This window comes from Amphibalanus amphitrite, unplaced genomic scaffold (assembly GCF_019059575.1).
Source record: "Amphibalanus amphitrite isolate SeventyFive unplaced genomic scaffold, NRLGWU_Aamphi_draft 001368F_arrow, whole genome shotgun sequence".
NCBI lineage: Eukaryota > Metazoa > Arthropoda > Thecostraca > Balanomorpha > Balanidae > Amphibalanus > Amphibalanus amphitrite.
In genome coordinates, this window is record NW_024882861.1 from 132571 (window position 1) to 155357 (window position 22787).

Sequence of the window (22787 nt, forward strand, 5' to 3'; positions counted from 1 at the left end):
GAGCTTATTCAGACAGTGGCTGTTGCTACTATTTAGTATTTATATATTCAAGAACATTCGTTCACATACCAACGTACCAAGGTAATGCCCATCATGAAACAGCTTTATAGCAAAGCTTAGGGTAAGCAGGCATACGTAGAAGCGAATCGACGTAGGACAGGATCACAAACAGCGGACACAAAAAAGAATCAGGAGGGACATACTTTCCTATTGTAAAAAAAAACACGCTACGCTATCGTCAAAGGGAGGCCTTCCATGCGCAGTCAGACACCATCATTTGACGCATCACTGTCCGTGTTCAATATACAAAGACATCACGCCACGCGGGCATCGACCCCTCCACTCGGGTATTAACTATTCATGGGTGAGCGATGACGGGCACACTGGAGTCATCAGAGCGAGTGACGACGGCGCATATTCCGAACATGACACTGACTCTGAATGGAGTGACGGCGCCGACTGCCGTGGCACACAACACCGAATGAATATCAAATCTTGAGGCCCTGCGCAGCACATACGTAGTAAGTAACCCCGAACAGTCAATCGGAAGTTTGCACAACTTGCATGCATTGCTATATAGGAAAGCACGCTTCCAATAAAATAACCTCACCGTACTAGGCGTACAGTCCTCAGCAGACTGCGTGGTAGGTATTCTTTTTTCGACAAAACCAGTAATAACTCAAAGACTATGTTGCCAGTCGGTCGGAACTCACTGAAAATAGAGGCGCCTTGCTCTACTCTTTCGATTGGGTATATCACTAAACAAAGTATATGCCTTGTGTGGCAACAAAATGCAAAAGTTTGTTTTGGGGGCAAATATAAACTTTTGGGTTTTGTTGCCAAACTGGATGGAAAATGAATGCGATGGTAATGCCAATCTAAGGTGCGGAGTCTCGCGCATCTTGCTGTTATGATTTCCGAGCGACCGATAGCATAGTATCCGCGTTATGCTCGGTTTTGTCGAAGAAAGAATACCTACCACGCAGTTTGCAGAGGGCTGTACCTACGAGGAATCAGTTTAAAAACGAAATCGATCTGCAGTTGTTTAATCTGTTCGGGAATTAGGATTCAGAGAGCCTGCTTGACATAATCATGAGAAGTGTGTGCCTTCATTCCAGCAGAAAATAAATCAGATCTTGATATCAAATGACACGCTTACGCTTCAACCAAACTGCAAGGAGTCAGGCAGTTTAAATACATTATCATTCAGAATCTTGTAGAAGACGTTGCATATTTATGAGACCGACCAGAACTACAGAATATGATCGTATTCATAACCCAATTTGTATAAAACTGGATCAAATATGCATGAAGCGCTATATTAATGCAACATAGCGAAGGAATGCAGACAAAGTTCATTGACTTCTGAGCCCCAAGAGAGCCGACACTTGGCCTTCATCGGCTGCTGGTTCCCACCAAGTGTTCGCCGTACAATCTCGCCAGGGTCACAGCTGGATTAAAGTCGGCCGGATAAGGATCGTCACTCCGTTAAAACCGCTGACGGCGTCACCGGGACTACCCTGGCTCTGTTGACTGCCGGGTCCCTGGGTGGCAGCTGACCCGGGCCCCTCGTTGACCTCTGACTCGGTCTCCTGGCTGGTCTCTGACCCGGGCTGATCAGCCGGCGATGGGGGCAGCTGGAGCAGAGTCGGACGTATCAGCAGTGTGGTGCCGGAACCTTCAGACGGGACGGCGTCACCACCACCAGAGGAGACCTGTCGCACCCGACGAGGGTGACCTCGGACTGCGGCTGAGCTCACTGACCCCACGCCGCAGACCAGCGCCAGGACCAGTGCCAGAATCACCTGAGGGCAAAGATTAGAGCTCCAGGTGATAGAATTCACCAAAACCTGGTAGTTTACCTTTTCATTGTACAGTTCAGGAGAACCGGGGCGCTATGACGCACTCTTGGAAGAGAGAACATCTGAAATACCATGGCTTGGATTTGCGCATCGTGGTGTTCGCTGTAGCGTGAACGAAATTCTTTCATAAATGAGATCAACAATGACATAATGCATTTTTCTATTCTTCCTAATAAGTCGCTGCAAAGCCCCTCTACAACATATGCTGCAAATAACTACGAAAGAAATAGGTGTTGTGGGCCAATGCCTTACCCAAATAGAAGTCTACAGAAAGTAATATACGGACCTGGCTATGAATCGTAAGACCCCAACTTGCGACGAAATAACGACCACCTTTCACCATTATCGATACACCCAACTCACAAGTTAGATGACTGGAGAAGAAAATTGACTATTATCAGAGGTTGAGAAATGCAGTACTTTTGGATGCAACAGCATTCCTGCACTGTCAATCGGACGATCGTCCTAAACTAAAATAGATTGCACGAAAGAGGCACAAAGCTTGCATCAATACAGGCCGGGCGTCTATATGCAGCGAAGACGAGCGGAAATTATGGTGAAGTCCTTTGTTACCACATCAGCGATTTAGCTTCCGTGTCATCGAAGGTCTACAGTAACTTTACGTTCATCATATTTAGAAGCTATGGCCAATAGGGTGGCCACAGGCGCGGATACAAGGGGGGGGGGCCATGGGGGCCATGCCCCCCCCCCTTGGCCGATTTTTTTTCAAAAATAAAATAAAAAGTTAAAAAGTTAAAAAGCTGAAAAGGGGGCCTCCTGAAAATAAAGTGGCCGAAATCCGATGAGTTTTTTTTAAACTACCCACTTAGTTATTTCTTAGAAGACTAGCTGAGAAGACTTCTTTGTTAGAAGATTGGTAAAGCTTTTCATAACTTGGAGGTCTCTTATACTCACAGAGATGACCACTTTACAGGGCCTCCTAACCTGCACAGAGGGCCTCCAAGCCTGCACAGATGTTGAGATGTTGCCTGAACAGCTAGATAAGCTCAATAGACGCAGTTTTTTTTGGGGGGGGGGGCCAACAAGTGGGAAGATGGGGCCTCCAACAGGTGGGATTATGGGGGGGCCTCCTGGTTTCTAATGGCCCCTCCCTTGGAGATTTTCTGGATCCGCCCCTGGGCCATATGAGGGTGGTTCGTGCGAGGGTAGCCAATATGGGTGACTCGTGTGAGGGTAGCCAATAGGGTGGCTCGTAACAAGCCATTGAAACTTTTTCAACCTACCATGGCCCACCGTTACGCAATGCTTCGGTACTTACCGTATTCAATTTCTTCCACATCGTTTCAGAGAACTCGCAAAGAAAACAACTTATCTCAACACAAAACCAAACCAGCTGCTTTGAATCTTTCCCATAGGATTTTGAAAAATACTCTTTGCTGTATCACTTTATCACCGTCACAGCTGAGCACAGGTGGCTCGCGCACAGCACTGAGTGGCTGACTTACTTCAGACAGCACTGTCAATACAGTTCTCACCAGACAGCACAGTCAGCGCGGCAAGCTCACTTCAGACGCCGGCACTGTCGACGCGCACGTTCCACATCAGACGGCTCCGTCGGAGCGGCTGGTCTACAACACACGCCCTTGTCAGAACGGCCGGCTCCCTGCAGGCAGCCCTATCTTAGCGACTGGCTCACACCAGGCAGTCAGCGCGGCTGGTTCCCTTCAACTCAGACAGCCTTGCCGGCGCAACTCACACCAGACGGCACTGTCGGCACGAGCAGCCGCCCTTTGCGAGCCGTGCTGCACACCTCCAGCTCCGACACCTTCGAGTTAGTCCGTGGAGGCGAACGCATCGGCTTGTTTTTCTGGGAGGCGCTGGAGGCCGCAGAAAGGCAGGGGCGGCGCCAGGCCAAAGGGTTCGGCAATCGCTGACCGCTGTCACTGGCCTGCATAGCTCAATCGCTTTACTTGACATACCGAGTTTGTGCATGTGAATCTATACCTAATGATGTCTATGACAAAGTCACCAGGAATGATAACCGAAGTGCACCCTCACACTCCGGAGAAACGGGCGTTTCTTTGTCCGCCTTGTGCAATATGTTTCCAACACAGTCCTCAACGGCATTCCTTCACGGCCTGCGGACAGGTGAGCTGTCTGCCTCGCTCTGCCTGTGACGTCATCTGATGCATTTTTCATAACCAGAACCAGTGACTACGCACCATTTCAATCGCTACAAACTTTGATCGTGAACCGTATCAAGGCAATCGTTAGGCGGCGTTTAGGCCTAAAGACGGAGCTCTTTCTGCGCCAGTCCTTTCACGCTGCTCGTCCCTCTGGGCCTGACGTTGGGCGGGAATTAATTAGCCACCTTTAGTATGCGCAGGACGCTGCTGTCGGAACCCGAATAGTGTGAGCTCGGCTGCTTCTTTACCAGCTGCGACGCTGTTGCTTAGAGAACCCGTGTGTGGAACAGAAATACCAAGTTGGTTGTTATGTCTGGGCGGCACTGGAATTATCACGCATTAGGCTGTGGTGCTGAATGTCGGAACTTGATATCGCTGACGTAAAAATTGTTAGGCATGACTCTTTCTTTGATATAATGTTAACAGGGTAGACATACAATCGTGCGAGTGTTAAAGACACATACACAACAACACTAAGGCACGAATTTTCTGGAGTTCAGAGTTTTAACCAAACAAGCAATTTTCACCCTTTTCCAATATATTCGCTTCCAGGTGTTTATAGCTCACGAAGCCGGGCTTCTGTCGAAAACACCATCTATTTCCCTTCCGAAGATTGCAATCGCCCGCTCGGTCTGGCCATTGGCTACCTGCAGTTGCCGGTGACTGAACAGGGGCGCGGCCGGTGCCGGGCCGTCTCGTTTCCCCGCCAGCCGACGATCGCGCTCCGACGTGCCCCGCATCCGGCTGACCCAAACATTTCCGCCAGACGAATGGCGACGATTTGCCGGCCCCGCGGGCGTCGTCACTTAATCTGGAGATAGCCGGGCCGGTGCGGGCCGTGCGGGCCGTGCCGGGGCGCTGCGTGCCCGCGGCGGCCGGGGACGGTAGATCTGGGACCGACTCCGCCGCACCGGCCGGTCACGTTCCTAGACAGTCTCCTCGGCTCCGGAGCCGTCCGCGACGCTCTCGTGTTTCGTCCGTCCGGAGGGCGATAAAAACTGGTCGCGCTGCCAGCTCGACGCGCGATAACAGCACGACGACCACTTGGACGCGATGGCCTGTGCTCACATACGGCCAGAATACCAATAGGGGGCTTACGGAGCCTCACCTTCAGCATTTTCAAGCTGCGCACTACTCTGAGACATTACGCAAAGCATAGGTATATCCGACAGCTCACGCTGAAATTCTTTGGGTCTTTTTCGATTGAGTTGGATGATAAAAGTGTTATTTCAGGTCGACTCATGTAAAATGCACCATTAGTAATTTGTCTGTATAATCGCAATCGACATTCGATCGACATGATAATCACTATAGTCGATGGGGATTTATGACCAATACAGCGATTTTATAAATTGAATTAAAAGCATTGCTTGTCAGGTATTACCGTGCCCTAACCTAACAATACCCATAACCAAAGTTATTGGAGTTTCTTAAGTCGGACTTCTTCCCTGAGAAAATGTTTCACCTAGCAGAATTCCTGGCAGAGTACGTATAGGCCAGCTAGCTTTTAAATTCATGGATATCCGGCTAAAATGGTCTTCCCCTCAAGAAGTGGAAAAATGCAATTGTGACCGCTTACGTGATATAATATTTTTCCTATAAAATCAGCATTATAATAGGCATATTTCGTTCTTGCCATTGCCCATTATTGACAGTAGGTATCAAACAGCACAAACATTATACGGAGCTTTTCTGCTTTGTGCGTTCCAGTGCAATTGAAGCGTATTTTTCCAATGAGAGAAACCATTTCGTAAGCATTAGCGTTTTCATTCTATGCAAGGAAAAATGTTAATTTCCCGATAGGCGTTATCACAAGTGTATTCGCGGCCATTGGGGCGACGTAAGAAAAGAAGAAAACAACTGGCCCCAAGAACTTTAAACTATCAGTTAGCATGCACCTTTTCCTGGATATGTAGAGAATTTACCATTAATTGTTAGAGAAAATTGCATTTAAAATCTTCCATTTATGCTTTTTTCATCGTTTGCACAGTATGTTCTTTTACTCAGCTAGAAACACTAATTATAAATAGTTCCCGCATCATCAAGAACAATAGGGAAGGCTTGAAGTGAATACAATAATCTAAACGGTTTTGTAAACCATGTGAAGACACTTCTAAAATTGCCTGTAGAAATATTAAAGGCAAAAGTTCAACTTTTTCACAAGACGGATGGCTATAAACCTATTCAACGTGTGACAACTCAGCCGGTATATCGTCGCCTACAGCCCAGCTTTCCCTAGTGACCGATAGAGGCGCTGCTATCGATGTCCGCCCGTGCCGCCTAACAGTTCCATAATATCGGATGTTACGAGTAGTGTAATGCCCGATATGCTCCCTTTCTTGAATCTAGTTGTCTTTGATTTCGACTGAATTTCTAACCCTTTGTTTTCGGCTGTCTACCAGTATGTTCAATAAGTGGGGCATTCCAGGACGATTCAACAGCTCATGGGTGCAAATTAACACCCGACCCCCTCAGATTTTCTTCAAAATTGCTGTATTGGGTTATTCTGTGCCCAGAAGCCGAATATGAGATTTTTAGACCTGTAGGAGCAACGGTTTTTGAGTTATAGCATTGGGAAATTTTGGTAAGTTAAATAACATCATTGTATTTTAGTAGCTATATCTAATCGAAAACTTTTTTTAAACTATAAAAATTATACATATTTGAACTCGCCACATCACAAGATTTCTGATGGTATCAAAATATTTCAAAATTTTGAATTTTTAATTTTCCGAAAATTGTTCAAAAATTTATTTCAAATTTTTCAAAGTGTGGCCAGTTAAATAAATTTTTTTTAGCTTTTATTAATGCTTAGGGTATTGGGAAACTATATTGTGAAAATTGGAGATAGGTATTTTTTATAAATATTTTATTTTATTTTTTTACTTTCTCCATGTAAATATACCATTTTGCTTTGATATGGTGCCGACGGTGCTATCTCGGGAACAGATGATCGTAGCGCGCGGACGAGGCGGCAATGGAAAGATCTCAACAAGATGGATCTAGACATTGTCCGAATGTTGTTCTTAAAGGTCACGGGTCAGGTCAAGGTCAGGTCACGAAAGGTCATGATGAATAAAAAGGGATTATGTGCATGCGACACATGTTTTATGGGTTATTTTCCAATTCAAAGTCAATGGTGATGGGCATTTGACGATTCGGGACAAAATCAGGTCAGGTCATGGTCAGGTCAACCAATCCCTTGTTCAACGAAGGAAATACAACACACATTTTGGTGACCAGCTCGTTGAAATGTATTGGGCACACATATCACCAACAATACAGTGCACAGACAGCCACCATACAGACACACGGCAGGGGTGCTGGCAAGTCTACGCGGGCTCACTTTCGTCTTTTCGGTGCCCTACTGCGGTGCACTTTCACCAGCCGGCCTGGTCCCCCTGACAACTTTGAGACTCGCAGTGTCTCGTGGTTGACCGGAATAAAGCAGTGCAGACTCTGCGTGCCTTTCACTGCCACCGCTTTGCTGAAACGCTCCTTGAGGTGTTCTGCAGCTTTTTCGACTTCGACCCTCGACACGAATACAAAGTTCACTGTAGTCTCGAATTTGTCACTTAAAAACTCAAACATTTCGGTCGCGTTTGTGATTTGCTCCCTTGTGGGCCTGCGTAGACTCTCGAGAGCGGTCGCTCTCTTCACGGTGCCTCCCACGCCGTCACATGCGCCTTTCCCGTGCGAGGTGGCAAAAAATTGCCAGTCGCAGTCTAGCACAAAGTCACTTTTGTGAGCGCAGATATTTGAAAAGTTGAAGCGGTTTTTGTACTGTGCTGCTGAGCCGTCTGAAAAGTATCTGATTTTAGTCAAAGACGGAATTTTTTTCCTTCAGTCGTGGAATCAGAGCCTTTTGGAAAGCATGGACAGCGGTCGTGTTGTTGTCTTTAAGCAGTCGTTTCCGGCAGGAAACGCATAAAAATGCACCACTCCTACCCTGTCGTCATTCACTTCACTCACTAGTCTTGCGGATACTCTCTGAACTCCTTTCAGCACTCGATTCGGATGATGACAATCAAACGGATCCTGGCAGTAATTTCTTGCTGCACGTGGTGACATTTCCAAGCACGAACGGTTCACAAGCACTGTCGCATGCGGTGACTTTCGGAAGACTGGAGTCCCCATCTCGCAACTGGCCCGCGCAGCTGTGACCAGCGACCAACGTCACCCTATGCGTTTATGGCACCCGATGATTTTATTGTGCTGTTTTGACCACATGGATCGGCGCGTCGTCTGTCACCGCGCCAAGGCTCATTCAAGCGAGCCGAGCTCGCAGTGACTGGTCTGTCACAGGCGCAGATGATATAGCGATAGGTTTCGGGATGGGCCAAATGGAAATTTGGAAACGGAGACAAATGTAAAAATTATTCATTTCATTTCACTCATTACTCTAGTATAGCCATATATCATACAATTTTATTAGGTAGGTATTTTAATGCCGACATAGAAACAGCAACTTTACACATTGACCTTGGCATTGGCCTAATCTTACCTGATTTGGTCCCGAATGGTCAAATGCCCATCACCATTGACTTGGAATCGGAAAATAACCCATAAAACATGTGTCGCATGTCCCTAATCCCTGTTTATTCATCATGACCTTTCGTGACCTGATTTTGACCTTGACCTCACCTTGTGATTGCATATTTACTGATTCACCGCCTTTATAAATAAGTTGGACGCATGCTGTGCGATTTTCACATCGCTTCATCATTATGAAAGTGCCTCAGGAGCAGCCGGGGAATGAGAACCTGGAATTTTGGTCTTTGACCTGACCTTGACCTGACCCGTGACCTTTAAGAACAATATTCGGACAATGTCTAGATCCATCTCGTTGAGATCTTTCCATTGCCGCCTCGTCCGGCGCGCTACGATCATCCGTTCCCGAGATAGCACCGTCGGCACCATATCAAAGCAAAATGGTATATTTACATGGAGAAAGTAAAAAATAAAATAAAATATTTATAAAAAATACCTATCTCCAATTTTCACAATATAGTTTCCCAATACCCTAAGCATTAATAAAAGCTAAAAAAATAAATTCTATTTAACTGGTCACACTTTGAAAAAATTGATATAAATTTTTGAACAATTTTCGGAAAATTAAAAATTAAAAATTTTGAAAATTTTTGCATACCATCAGAAAGCTTGTGATGTGGCGAGTTCAAATATGTATAATTTTTATAGTTTAATAAAAGTTTTCGAAGAGATATAGCTACTAAAATACAATTATGTTTTTTAACTTTCCAAAATTTCCCAATGCTATAACTCAGAAACTGTTGCTTCTACGGGTCTGACAATTTCAGATTCTGCTTCTGGGCACAGAATAACCCTGTATAGCAATTTAGAAGCAAATCTGAGGGGGTCGGGTGTTATGCACCTGTTGAATCGTCCTGGAATGCCCCAAGTAAGTTCCGTTTTGATATAACTCGTTTATTTTTGGGCATATCTCAACCAAACATGGCTCACGGCTCGACGAACTCGCCCTGCAGGCGAACGCATCGCTCCCATCGCTTGGCCAGGTCCCGGATGGCCGCACGGAAGCTTTAAGTGAGGGTCTTTTCGCCATACTGGTAAAAAGCAGACCCGAGTGCAGACCACGAACCGAACCTCCGGCCCCGGAGATTTTTCTTCATGTCTGCGAACAGCCAATAGTCACTGCGTGCAACGTCTGGAGAGTAGGGATGGTGTTAGAGCACCTCGATGCCCTCTGCCTGCAGGGCATCCCTCACCACGAGGGCACGGTGAGGAGGCGCGCAATCCTGGTGGAGGATGAATCGACCACGAGCCTTCTCGGGGCGGCAACTGGCGATTACTGGCAGGAGATGGTCTCTAATGATCCTGGCGTAGGCTTATGTTTAGGCTTTCTGTTATCGCCTGGACAGTAGGGGAGAGTGGTGCAGGAGGCCCCCCCTTAAGCTCAGTTGCTATTTTTAGACAACTGATAATATTTAAGAGCTAACGTGTGCATGCGCTGTGAGCATGCATCATTTTCCCATACATATTTGCATTCAAAATGAATCTAGGGGGTACACAAACCGTAAACTTATACATTTTGGAAAAAGTTGCAAAAGGGCCTCTTACACTATGGGTATGGTAAGACGCCCCCCCCCCCCCCTCGGGCGTTTAACAAGGCAAGTCGACTTGTAAAAGACGTTTTGCGAACACAGCTGCAAGGCCTTTTATTTCGAAAAGCTAAGCAAATACGGTGTTATCGAAACCAATAACACTTCCAAAGCGCTCGAACAATGCGAAAACTAGCACAACCAAACGCTGATGACCAACGAAAATTGTACCTATTACCTCTAGAAAAAGAAACAGAAAAAAAGAAACAAAAACAAACTCCTTGAAAAAAGAATGCCACGCCTGCCGCAGGTGCAGGCGTTTTAGCATCGGGGGCGTTTTTTATCGGGGGGGCGTTTTATAATCCTCGAAGGGAGGGCCTCTTAAAAAAATGCAGTGTTTTAACGTCACAATATTTATGGTTTATGAGACATTTGCAGCGCACCAGAACATGGTCTATTCTGAAGCTAACATGTGACAATTTCGATGAGATAAGATTGCATTTGATAGTCATTGTTTTTTCAGATATATAAGGGTGATAAAGATGCATATATCTAGCAAGTAAAGGGGCAAAAACAGAAACAGGCTTACCAAAAGTCGCTGCGACGCACCTGATACCTCAGGTTTCGTGAGTTGTTGTTTCAAGAGGGCTTCTGCTTTACAAGAACATTAAAAAATAAATAACATTATTGGTTTGGTAAAAAAAGCGATGGGGCCTCTTACCGACCCTGGGCGTCTTACACGGATCTCCCCTAATCTTTCTGTTGGCCATCACCATCTCCTCCACTTTGGCGACGTCAGTAGCTGTGACCATCGTCCTCAGCCTGCCTGCACGTGCCAGGTCGCGCACGCTCTCCCTCCCCTCCCCACACTTTTTCTTCCGCTTCCGAACTGCGGAATCACTAAGAGCATGGCTCCCGTACACATTCACGAAGTTGACGTGGATGTTAGCCACCGGCTAGCCCTGGACAGCTAGGAATCGTATCACTGAACGTTGATCCTCTCGGGTGGCCGATGCCATTTCTAAAGCAGTCTAAAAAATGGTGTTATTTGATCTGCTCCATATCGTCACAGAAATAGAATAAGAAGCTGAAAATGCGGTCACTTCGACATAAAGGTCAGAATTCTAATCTCTGAAAAAAATCACGTGCGTAGACCGCGTGAATTTTATGTAATTGCTCTCCGGAACTTACTTATTGAACGCACCTAGTATACTTAACTTTCACACGCATTTCTTTCTCCAAAATCTATTGAAACTGCCAGAACCGCTTTACTGGCTACTATGGTCACTGATTCTACGTACGCTTCAGGTTTTTTCATCACGTTGGCCGATAAGCGAATGGACAACTTGAAACAGAATTCACAATTTCACGATTTGTTGCTGCCAATATGGAGAAAACACAGACATTTATCTTCGAGCAGTCGCTTTAAAAACACACTTATTCTTCCTGATCTTGGCCCGTTTGTTCCCTAAATGCAAGCAAAGCAAGATATATGAAATTCGTGTCCCCTCACGACCCAAGTACACCGAAAACGTTCCTGTCGGGTCCATCTGAAGTATGTCTATTTACGACACCGCCATTACGCCTCGTCTGGGCTAAAACATGACTATATACCAAACTGCATTGGGATAAGTAGTTAAATTGTTCATATAAATTCAAGGTCTTTGAAAAATTACTGCGGAATCGTTCTTGCGCGTCGTTTTTTACTGACCAGCTTGCAGCTCATGGGTAGCGACCGGTGTTTTTTTTTTTAGAATGAATAAGTAGGGCATAGTGATTTGGCAAGTTCTTCCGTTCTTGGAACACTGCTGGACAGCCGTGCTCGTAGCTACAGTTAATTTAGCGGCTATTACATCTCGCGTTTCGGAATGATGGATGGCCTTGTCCCCATAGCCAAAAACAGCTTATTTTGTAATTTTTCCTCCGCTAGAACCTTAGCAAAAAGAGCGCTGGCATCAGGAGACATGACAGGAAGTTTCATTATCAAATTATGTTCCCGAAGGGAGCAATATTTCATCGTTGTTTTCCTCGCCGATAACTGAAAAACCATCGTGAAACATTTAAATCGGGCTGTTTTTCTCCTCGGTATGCATATCTTATCACTCGGATAAGATTGGATGAAAGCAAATGATTAATTGGCCTGATCGATCCAAAGCATACACAAACGATGATACGAACTACGAGGCATCTGATGACTATGCGAAACGACTACACGAGTACCTAATCTGAAAGAGATATTCCTGGAACATACACACCATTGTTCACAATGACATCCCTTACTGCTGCGTGTTCACCACTGCTCACACGTCACCGTGTTCTATTTGCAGCTGACGCTGCTGACGGAGCTGCGCGAGATCGTGTCGCCGGCCGACCAGGTGCGGTTCGATCAGATGGTCTACCACTCGGACCGACGGCGTCCTTTTGAACATTCGGTAAGTAGTCAATGCCGCACATTTCTGGAGCGTTTGCTGGTAAAATGCCATCCGAACACGTAACGGGCAAGAACTGGGCTCCTCACGCGCTTCTAGAAAAAAAAAAAATCACGCCAGCGACATCATATGGGATGACAGAGAGATGATGCTGGAACGAAATGGTCGTTTGCAGTTGACCACTCTGCAGTTCATTTCCTTCAGGCACGCAATAATACTTCAAATACACCTACCCGAATAGTTTGGATTACTATTTGAGTTGATAGGTTCGGGCTAGCATTGGTATAATTTTCTAGTTCATTCGATGTAAATTACCTTTTGGCAGTTCGGTACCAAAAACAAAAGAAAAAAAAAAAACAATTCACTGTTCATTACACCGTTGGCACTCAATGTGGACCTGAAAGAAAGCACACTTCTAGCATCGACCAACATCGGCCACAGTGGTAGCCTGCAGGTCTTATCGCTTTCTTCCCCGGCTCGCACTAGCACCGGTCGTTTTACAATCGGTGCCGGTGTGACACTGGCGATACCTAATGATTTCCTGAACCGGCACCTGGCAAAGTGACGCAACGCAGCATTGCTGCTGATATTAATTCTTTCCGAGCGGTCACTGCGAAACATAAATTCGTCCCGGCCGCCGGGGTGGCTGTCCCGAGTCGGGTGGCTGCTCCGACGGCACCACGCTCTATTTCAGGCCGAGGGGTATTGGCCGGGACCCCTGGGGGCACTCTGCCCGTTCAGACCGCCAGCTAGCCACGCTGGGCTGAATTGTGGTAAAGTTGGATCGGACCAACGTCAGGCCGAGGCTTTTTCTCAGTATTGCGTTGTGGCCATGGATGGGGATGGGACAGGGTCAAGGACGATTGTGTACTTGTCAACCTAACATCGTTGAGAATGCAGCATGAAGTAGGTAGGTATGCCCATATCTGTAAGAATCTTGGGTATGCCACAGGTATCAATTTTTTTTTGGAATCGGCACACAATAAAAATGCCCAAAGCCATGTCATTTCCGATCAATCCTAATGAGAGCCCGTTGCGTTTTTTTATTGCGATAAAATAGTGACATGCAATCACTGAATTTGATCTTTACCTATTGTCCGTGTCAGCGGTATGTTATCACTGTATTTCACCTTTCCGAGAGGCTGGCGCTGGCGTCCATCACCAGACAGGTGGCGGCGCCTGGTGGCGGCCCCGGCAACCGCAGATTCAGCGATCCCCGAGCGATGACTCTGGCATCGAGCTTCCCAATGGCTCCTACGCAGCCCCTCATCACAGGTAGGTGATGTCAACACTGTACTTTGATTATATTATATTCAAAATAAAAAGTTACGTATCTTGAAATCACCGTGGTTTCCGATAACTCCTTAGGTACTCGTAACTTATTCTCAAACATTTCACCAAAATGCGCACAAACTGAGTCCCTGACGCCCGCGCGTGCTCCTCAGAAGCCTCGGCGAAGAGGATTGGCCGCTGGCCGCCCGGTCGCGGGTGGTCTTCCACAGACATGTAGACGACCCCGGCCACGCGGGTCACGGCGGCACGGTAAGTCACCTCCTCGGCGGGCCGTCCGGCGATAAAAGCACGTGGAGACATCCATTACCTACACTAGCTGCGGCCGGGGGCGTGCCTTTTCAGCCCCGGCTTATCCACCGTCCAATATGGGCGCACCAGGATGAGACTGGAATGCCTTTTTACGTCAGATGTTCTGATCGATGGGGCAAAGCGGACAGGTTATCCTTCATCATCAAACTTTCCCTGGGTTGAGGCTAAGCATAAGGGAAGATGCATGCAGTGATTGGATCAATATCCTTCATCGTGCCCACCGCCCAGGCGTTGCCAGATACAACGCAATGACAGGCCAAGCAGTCTTTGGCGGCCCTGGCACACGGTCCTGACGGCATATTGACCGCCTGGGCACTGTGCAAACCGCTCAGTGTGTTGACAGGCGCCATAGGCGCGGGAGCCGGGGGGGGGGCAGTGGGGGCAGCTTGCCCCTCCAACTCTGGGGCCGTGGGGGCGGTGCCCCCACAGCTTTGAGACGGAATGCCACACTTTTTTTGCAAATGTTTTTTTTTTTGAAAAAGCCGAGGGGTGAAAAATAAGTGGCCTAAAACCGGTGAGAAAACTAGATTTGGGGGTGCCCTAGGTTGATCTCTATTATGGTGTGCCCCCCAGTCGGAAAGTAGTTCCCGCGCCCCTGACAGGCGCCATTAGTGTGTTGCCATCTCCGTCAGTGTGCTGACGGGCTCCAGTTTCAGGGCGCCCTGTCTCCGGCCGGCGCACTGCGGGCGGCTCTGGCCGGTCCGGTGACCGCCGTGTCGCGCCTCCCTGACCGGTGCAGGTCACTGACCTCAGTGCCGACCGGGGACCCGAGCTTCAGCAGTGACCTGACCCGACTGCGACCGGCCAGCGCCCTGACAGAAACGGTCAGTGGCCGAACGGGGGACTGTGATTGATCGGGTGGGAATGATGCATTGAAAATTTCCACTCCTAAATTAACCCTCGCCCTGGCAGGGGGGGGGGGGTCGATGCGACCCCCCCCCCCTAAGGTTTTTCGAAGATAGCGTAAAAACGGCAATTGGCACAGCCTATGGGGCAACCTTTTTACATATGACCTGAAAATTTCAGGTCCGGGTGACCTTGGGTCAGGTCACCAGGTCAGAAAAACCGGTACAAGGTCATGGTCAAATTTCAATTTTCTTTTTGCACCTGTCCAACTCACAGTTTTGCACTGATTTCCTTCAGACTTTCAGGATGTGCTAAGTTCACCGAGCTGTATAACATATAGTTCGGATTTTTTTAGGTCACTGACCTGAGGTCAGTTAGAGATCATTACGTCGTAATGTTAAGCCTATGGGAAAATACTAAATTCGGAAAATACTGGAGATATCCGCTTCGTTCTATCAGTTTTGTGCTTTGAAACCACAGTACTTACCAGTAAAACGCCTTTTGGGCGAAGAACGAGCGAGCGAGATAGTGAGCCCTGCAGGCTGCACGTGCGGAAGCCCGAGAGGGTACTTCCAACGGGCTTGCGCAAAGCACCCTTCTAACCGGTCGCTAGCGGTGTACCAAATTTGAACGCAATCGGCCCAGCCGTTCCTGAGATCTGGAAGCGGCATTCTGCACGTGCGCACGTGCAAACGGGGTCCAAACTGACTTTTGCACGGCACCCTACTAACTGGTCCCCAACCGTGTACCAAATTTGAGCGCAATCGGCCCAGCCGTTCTCGAGATCTGGAAGCGCCCCCTGCACGTGCGCACGTGCAGTAGCACCTTAACCGCAACACATGTGAATGCATTGCCTGGTGGGTGCCTACCTGTATGCCAAGTTTCAGCGAAATCGTCCCAGTAATTACCGAGTTATTAACCCGCGCCCTGGTGGGGTCTGTTTATAACGCGACCTGGTGGGGGGGGGGGGGGCTATTTTTTGCCCCCCCTCGTATCTCCGAAACTACTTGACGGATCCGCAAAATTCAAACGGTGTTCGAAAGGCCTATCAAATTTGTCGAGGGAAACCAAATTTCATTGACCTCGGGGTCACCGATGACGTCACAGGTCAGGTCAAAGATGAAATGTTTCACCGTGAACGGGTCATCTAGGGAATGCGCTATAACACCGAAGAAAACGCATTTTGTCGAGAATCAGCGATAGGGCTTCAGTTGCCTAGTACATATGTTGCTATAAGAGGTCACTGACAATACCAGGTCAGGTCACAGTTCAGGTCACCAAGGGTCAGAGGTCAGGTCACATGAACCTAACATTAGGTACTAAGGTTGTGCGATGCATGTTTTATGGCCAATTTTTCATTTCCAACTCAATGGTGTTAATTATAAGACTATCAGGTACAGCTTAGGTCACTTTCTGGTGAAGGTCAGGTCAAGGTCAGGTCAAGAAAGGTCAAATTTTAAAGTTGATAGTTTTGCATAAAATGGGTATTGATTCGATGCAGCTCGTCACGGGGAGTCTAATGGTGGTCTTTGTTTTGCGCTACGGGGTCTAGAATTGCTAAAAATTGAGTTTGAAAATTTGACGTCATCAATTTTGAACAGTTTTTTCGCTATAACTTGGCCAAAAAAAGAGTTATCAATCTCAAATTTGGTATGTGGATAGAAGGCGGTAAAGACTATCATATATATATTCCGGTTTTTGCGAAATTCCAAAAACTTTTTGGATTTTTCGGCTATTATATTCAAAAAATCTATTTTTTGATTTTTGTGGGTTAAAATCCAAAAATTTCAAAAATCCGAGATAGCAGTTCTGTAGCCCTGTCAATTCTACATCTTTTATGTCTTTATCGTTTTTTTTGTATTTGCAAAGCTATAGGCCTAACAGCTCTTCCCGCGAAACCCTTTTTTTGGTCGAAAACGGCAGAACATGACGTCACTCTGACGTCATTTCCTGCCAACCTATCATAGCCTTTGGAAATTTTTTTGGTCAAGATGTGTAAAATTGATGTCCGAGAGGGTACTGAAAGTTTGGTGGCGATCGGCGCAGCGGTTCTGGAGATATATCGAAAAGTCTGGAGGGGGGGGGGGGGGCAAAAAATAGCCCCCCCCCACCAGGGCGCGGGTTAAAATGGGAACAAATTTGACACTTCTTATTGTTGTATTTTGCACGTGCACTGGGGGTGACCCACATGCATCGAGAGTATCCTATTTTTGGTAGAAGGGATGCTGCTACCCTACAAAAATTACCGCAAGTCAATCGCCCAAGCGGCTGCTGAGATATGAGCCTCTCAAAATCACTACTTTTGCAAAACAGCTTGAACATCCTTGACTTTTCACGTGGCACGTGCCACGACGGTCGCTGACATGTATCAAAAGTAGTCAATTACGGGGTAGAAGGGATGGGGCTACCCAGCAAAAAAGACCGCAGGCCAATCGGTCCAGCGGTTGCTGAGATATAAGCCTCTCAAAAGCGTTACAGGCCGGGCCGGGCCGGGCCGGGCCGGGCCGGGCCGGGCCGGGCCGGGCCGCTCATACTGAGATTTTTCCGTTATATTGAAAAGACTCGCTTCGCTCGCTGCGCTCGCTCGCTCGTAAACAGCAGGTCACTTGGTGCTTCTTTGTTTGGTGTACTTATCCATGGGTCAGGTCAAATGAGGTCAACTGAGGTCAAGTGACGTTTTTGCCAATAACTTGGCACATAATGACGCTAGAGCTTAAAAAATGGGATCATTGTGTTCCTGGTGATCAGCCGAATCGAATGATATGCGATATGATGCAATTTGGCTAACTTTAACTTAATTTATTAATTTAAGTATACTTAAAATTTAAGAAAAACTTGAAGTACACTTAAGCAAGCTAAAACGTATATCATTCGACGCGCCTTGACGTGCTGAGTTCACTGGTGCTTTTCTTTTTGCTCTATCTTAATTAGATCAAAAGTTATAAGCGAAAAACTTTTGACCTGTTTTTAGCGACATTTTTACATTTATACCCCCCAAAACCCCCCTAAATATTGACCTAGAGCAACCAAATTTGCACAGGGGCGAGAACTCTAAGGGGCCCACCTACCTACCTAATTTGGTGTTTCTAGGTGCCATAGGAGCCAATCGCGAGGGGGGGGGTCGCATCGACCCCCCCCCCCCCCTGCCAGGCCGTTTTATGAAAAATGCCCTGCCAGGGCGAGGGTTAATCAGGCGTAGTAACACCTTATGGTGTTACGTTTCTATACTAGGCAGCTCTGAAAAATAAATCAACTTCAATGCACTTGTTACCGTGCAATGTCACGCTGAACTAATTTTAACTGCACTGCATTTGTCGTCGTCAAATTCAACTGATCGATTTGATGGACGGTCCAACACGTTAGCAACAGTTTTCCATGTGACATTAATTGGTTAAGGGCTGTTAGGCGTTGCGGCGTCACAAAACCTATTTTTATCATAGATACTAGTCCACGGTTAGTGGCCCACAATTGTATACACAACAGATATTAGTTGTGGTTATTATGTTCGGCGAGAAATAGGTACACCTGAACAATGATTGCTCGACAGGAGATGGATTCTTACCCGGCAAGCCCGATCTTGGAGGACCCTGAGGGTAACATCAAGGTGACGATACCCAAGAACAAGCCACTGCTTGGTATCGTGATAGAAGGTGGAGCCAACACGTCCCAACCGCTACCACGCATCGTCAACATACAGGTAAAAGCGAGAGACAGCGTCAGATTGTCGGGCGTCGAGCGAAGCGCAGCATTCTACATGTGAATTACGGAACGATATATCATATTCACGCGCATCAGACATAAATTGCTATTACTTATTCAGTCGAAAGAGTTCTACCCAGTGGCGCAGCCAGGATTTCGTTTCGGGGGGGTCATCACTTCCAAAGCGGGCCCCCTAGTGTGCGGGCCCCCACCCATTTTTCAGAATCTCTCCATATTTCATACGCATTCTGCTGGGCGGGCCCCCTTTACCTGCACGATAACCCTGAGCGAGTTTGAATCAGAAAATTTGCATAGAACAGTAGCTCGGTAATCATCCGGTCTTCACTTTTTACGCAAATTGACCACGACAGAAATATGTTACTATGACGTATGACTTCGTATCTTTCAGTCCGATATGAGCCCCAATTCCGCAATATGCATAGCATATTAACTATATGCAATCGGAACTGTTGCCTGCTTCTGTCGCACAAGATTTAAAAGTAGTCCCATGTGCCTGTCCTAAGTCATCTATTGGCTGCTGTAGTAGATTGTGCTTTTATTCTTCTTCATTACGTGAATTCGCTCGTAAGAAGTTTTAACCCTCGCCGGCACAGGGGGGAGGGGTTGATGCAACCCCCTAAGGTTTTTTTTTTTCGCGAAGAACTCGCGTAAAAAAGCGGCTGATCGCGACGTAACTTCCATAGTGCGCTGAAATTCGCGCAACTTATAGAACAAGGATGGGTAACGTGCCTGTGAAGAGTCACAGCTCGATCGGGCCGGTGGTGAGCACATGGCGCGTGCTCAAAAAGTGCAAATTCGCGTCATAGACTTTACATGCATAAATCGGCTTGCAAAAATGGGCGACAATGGCTCAACTTGCCCGACACGGGTCCGGTCCCCGTGCAGTATCTCGGTAACCGTGGGTCCGATCGGCAAGAGGAACACAGTATCGTGCATGAGAATCGAACGGGCTATCGAATGGTGTGCGGTGCAGGGATGGCACGCGCCACGTGCACCCGTGAGGGCACTTATGCTTGAAAAATTGACGTTTTGGACGGATTTTGGACTTAATGCTATTTTTGGGTGACTGTCAGACGGAGCGGGTTCAAACAACGCTTGTTGGCAAGAGAAATGTACCTACCGCCTCTCATGGGAAAATTGTGAAAAGCTAATTGATCAAAAACAAGGTGGAACAAATTGCTGGAGAAAATAGCATTTGCTTATGACTTACTTAATTACAGGGGTTTTGCTACATAACCTGGTATGTTTGACAATTGAAATGGGCATAGATTGGAAGAGCATTCAATTGTGACCAAGGTCCAATCATCGCTTTTGCATGACGAGCAACAATATTCTTAAGAATATAAATGTTTCAAACCTCTACATAGTAATTCATCGATGGCTTTCACTCTTCAATAACCTACGCCAACCTATGTCATGAAATACACTTGGCATGTTCTATAGTAGAACGCATGGTTATTATCAGACACGAGCACCTCGATGCGATGGATATTTTTTCCCAAAACCAAAATGCTTAGCCGTCAAAAGGCAATCGACCGTAATGGATACATAACCCACAGACACAAGACCAACCAAACGCCCACCGATCGAAAATACCCCTTATTCGCGTTGCGAAGCAAGCGGGTCACCCTAGCGGGCCCCATTCACCCGGGGGCTCGGGCCCTATCCACATGGGGGACCAAGCCCTATCCATACGCGGGGGCCCGGGCCACGTTCACCTGGGCTCCGGGCCTCGTCCACCCGGGGCTCCGGGGCCCGCCCACCAGGGGGCCCGGGCCCCATCCAGCCGGGGGCCTGGGCCCCGTCCACCCGGGGCCTGGGGTCCGTACTCCCGGGGGCCCGGACCCATCCATCGGGGGGCCCTGGCCCCATCTACCCGGGGGGCCGTGCCCCATCCACCTAAGGGGCCCGGGCCCGTTCTCCCGGGGCCCGGGCCCCATCCACCCGGGGGCCTGTGCCCTATCCACCCAGGGGCCCGTGCCCTATCCACCCAGGGGGCCCGGGCCCGTTCTCCCGGGGCCCGGGCCCCATCCAACCGGGGGTCCGGCCCCGTCCACCCGGGGCTCAGGGCCGTTCTCCCGGGGGGCCCGGGCCCCATCCAGCCGGGGGCCCGGGCCCCCTCCACCCAGGGGGCCCGGGCCCGTTCTCCCGGAGCCTCGGGCCCCATCCACCCGAGGGGCCTGGACCCGTTCTCGCGGGACCCGGGGGTCCGGGCCCCGTCCACCCGGGGCCCGTTCTCCCGGTGGCTCGGATCCATCCACCGGGGCCCCATCCGCCGGGGGGCCCGGGCCCTATCCACCCGGGGGCCCGGACCCATCTACAGGGGGCCCGGGTCCCATCCACCCAGGGGGCCGGGCCCGTTCTCCTGGGGGCCCGGGCCCTGTCCACCTGGGGCCCCAGGCCGACCCCTCACCCGAGGTGTCGCAGTGGGCATTTCTCGAAGCGGGCTCGTCCGATTAGATTAGGACCTCTCTCTCTCCTCTCTCTCTCTCTCTCTCTCTCTCTCTCTCTCTCTCTCTCTCTCTCTCTCTCTCTCTCTCTCACTCTCTCTCTCGAGCGGGCCCCTGACAGAAATTTCGGGGGGGTCAGCTGACCCTCTGACCCCCCCCCCCCCTGGCTGCGCCACTGGTTCTACCAATGTAAAGCATCGCTGTCCTTATGAGCCTTCCGGAAAGGCGGTGTCTGGGTAGGCTGCGCCGCAGTACCGTCCTGCCATGCGGTACAGTCTACTTCTAACACCATGACGCAGTCTCCGGCGTTACGAGCCATGCGTGGCACCTTGGTGCGTAGGCCGAAATGGTAACGTAGCGTAGGTGTCGCGATGGCCAGGCTGGCCAACAATTGTGCCTATTTATTTGTAAATAGTAATCGTAACCGGTCGGTAATGACCATTGTAATAAAAAATTCGTCCACGTATACCAGACAAATAGGGGAGAGTGGGGTAATTTGGCCGCTTTTTTTAGAAAACGATGTAACTTAAAATTGACGACACATTTCTGCATTTTCTCAACGCTGGCAGGTGTCGCATTCATTTTACTTCCTACTGGACAGTGAACTTGAAATGATAGAGTAATTACTTATATTGAAATTGTGACGTATTACAAAGGTCTGCAAGGCGGCCAAATTGCCCCACTAGCAGGGTTATTTGGCCGGGGGTGTGGGGCAATTTGGCCGGTGTTAGTTTGCGGTCAGGATTTTCTGTTATATTGCGAGTCAGCTTCAGATTCAGCAATGACGTGTGTCCTATGACGCATTTGCCGCATTTTGGAGGTTGACTCAGGGGCCACAGGGGTCAAAATAGCCAAATTAGCGGCTCTAGATGCGAATACAGTTTTTTACGAATAACTTTTGAAGTAATCAAGCTAGGCCAAAACTTCGGAGTACCATCGTAATTCTCTCGTCAGTCCGCATCCAAACATATATGTGGTGACCTCGAGAAGTCAAGGTCAAAGGTTGACCTCAGGTCACGTTACCTCAGGTCGCTTGACCTCAAGGTCACGTGATTTCAAGGTCATCATGCATATCATTCGATGCGCCTTGGCGAGCTGAACAGAATGAGACCATTTGTGCGGCTGTACCATTTTTATGTAAGGATTTATTAGCAAAAAACGTTTGATAACCTTTGATGACGTCACATGCTCTTACAGTTGACCAATCGGAAGTAAGGCATCAAAGTAGTCAAAGTTGGTCATGAATTATGTCATTTATGGTACAACTGACCATGAAAACTCGGCCGTCCCAGCATAGTGACCATGAGCGCACCGGCCAAGTTGCCCCGCTAGTCCCGGCCAAATTACCCCATATTGCCATTCTGAAAATTTTTGTGTATAAAGTCATCACGGCTATACGGAATTAGATGAAATTGCTCTTGGAACCGCTGAACACCCCCAAGAATGGCGCTATAATGTCTGAATTCGTTTTTAGCCCAAATACTACATGTTATACAACTTTGTAAACAGAAGTAAAAGTTACCATTTTCTAATGAAATTAACGTTTTATTAATTTTAAATAAAACTACGAGGGGCAAAGTTTTGACATTTGTCCTCCAGTTATTTCTACCCATGACAAATGAGTAGAGACTAGAGCTATTTCACTCACTTTTAT

At 48.0% G+C, this 22787-nt stretch overlaps 1 protein-coding gene and 1 long non-coding RNA gene across 2 annotated transcripts in view; one reads left to right on the top strand and one right to left on the bottom strand.

The window, feature by feature from the left end:
• LOC122372516 overlaps positions 1-22787 on the top strand; it is a 52951-nt gene that overhangs the window by 27415 nt on the left and 2749 nt on the right. Inside the window, exons 8-12 of the mRNA XM_043349750.1 lie at positions 12414-12518; positions 13657-13790; positions 13961-14057; positions 14774-14941; positions 18511-18660. Of these exons, the coding sequence (XP_043205685.1) occupies positions 12414-12518; positions 13657-13790; positions 13961-14057; positions 14774-14941; positions 18511-18660 (654 nt within the window). The remainder of the gene's footprint in view (positions 1-12413; positions 12519-13656; positions 13791-13960; positions 14058-14773; positions 14942-18510; positions 18661-22787) is intronic.
• On the bottom strand, positions 181-3670 carry LOC122372525. Its single transcript, XR_006254885.1, has 2 exons — positions 3142-3670; positions 181-1805 (listed from the first exon to the last, which is right to left on the bottom strand). It is a non-coding gene; the product is annotated as an uncharacterized LOC122372525 (long non-coding RNA).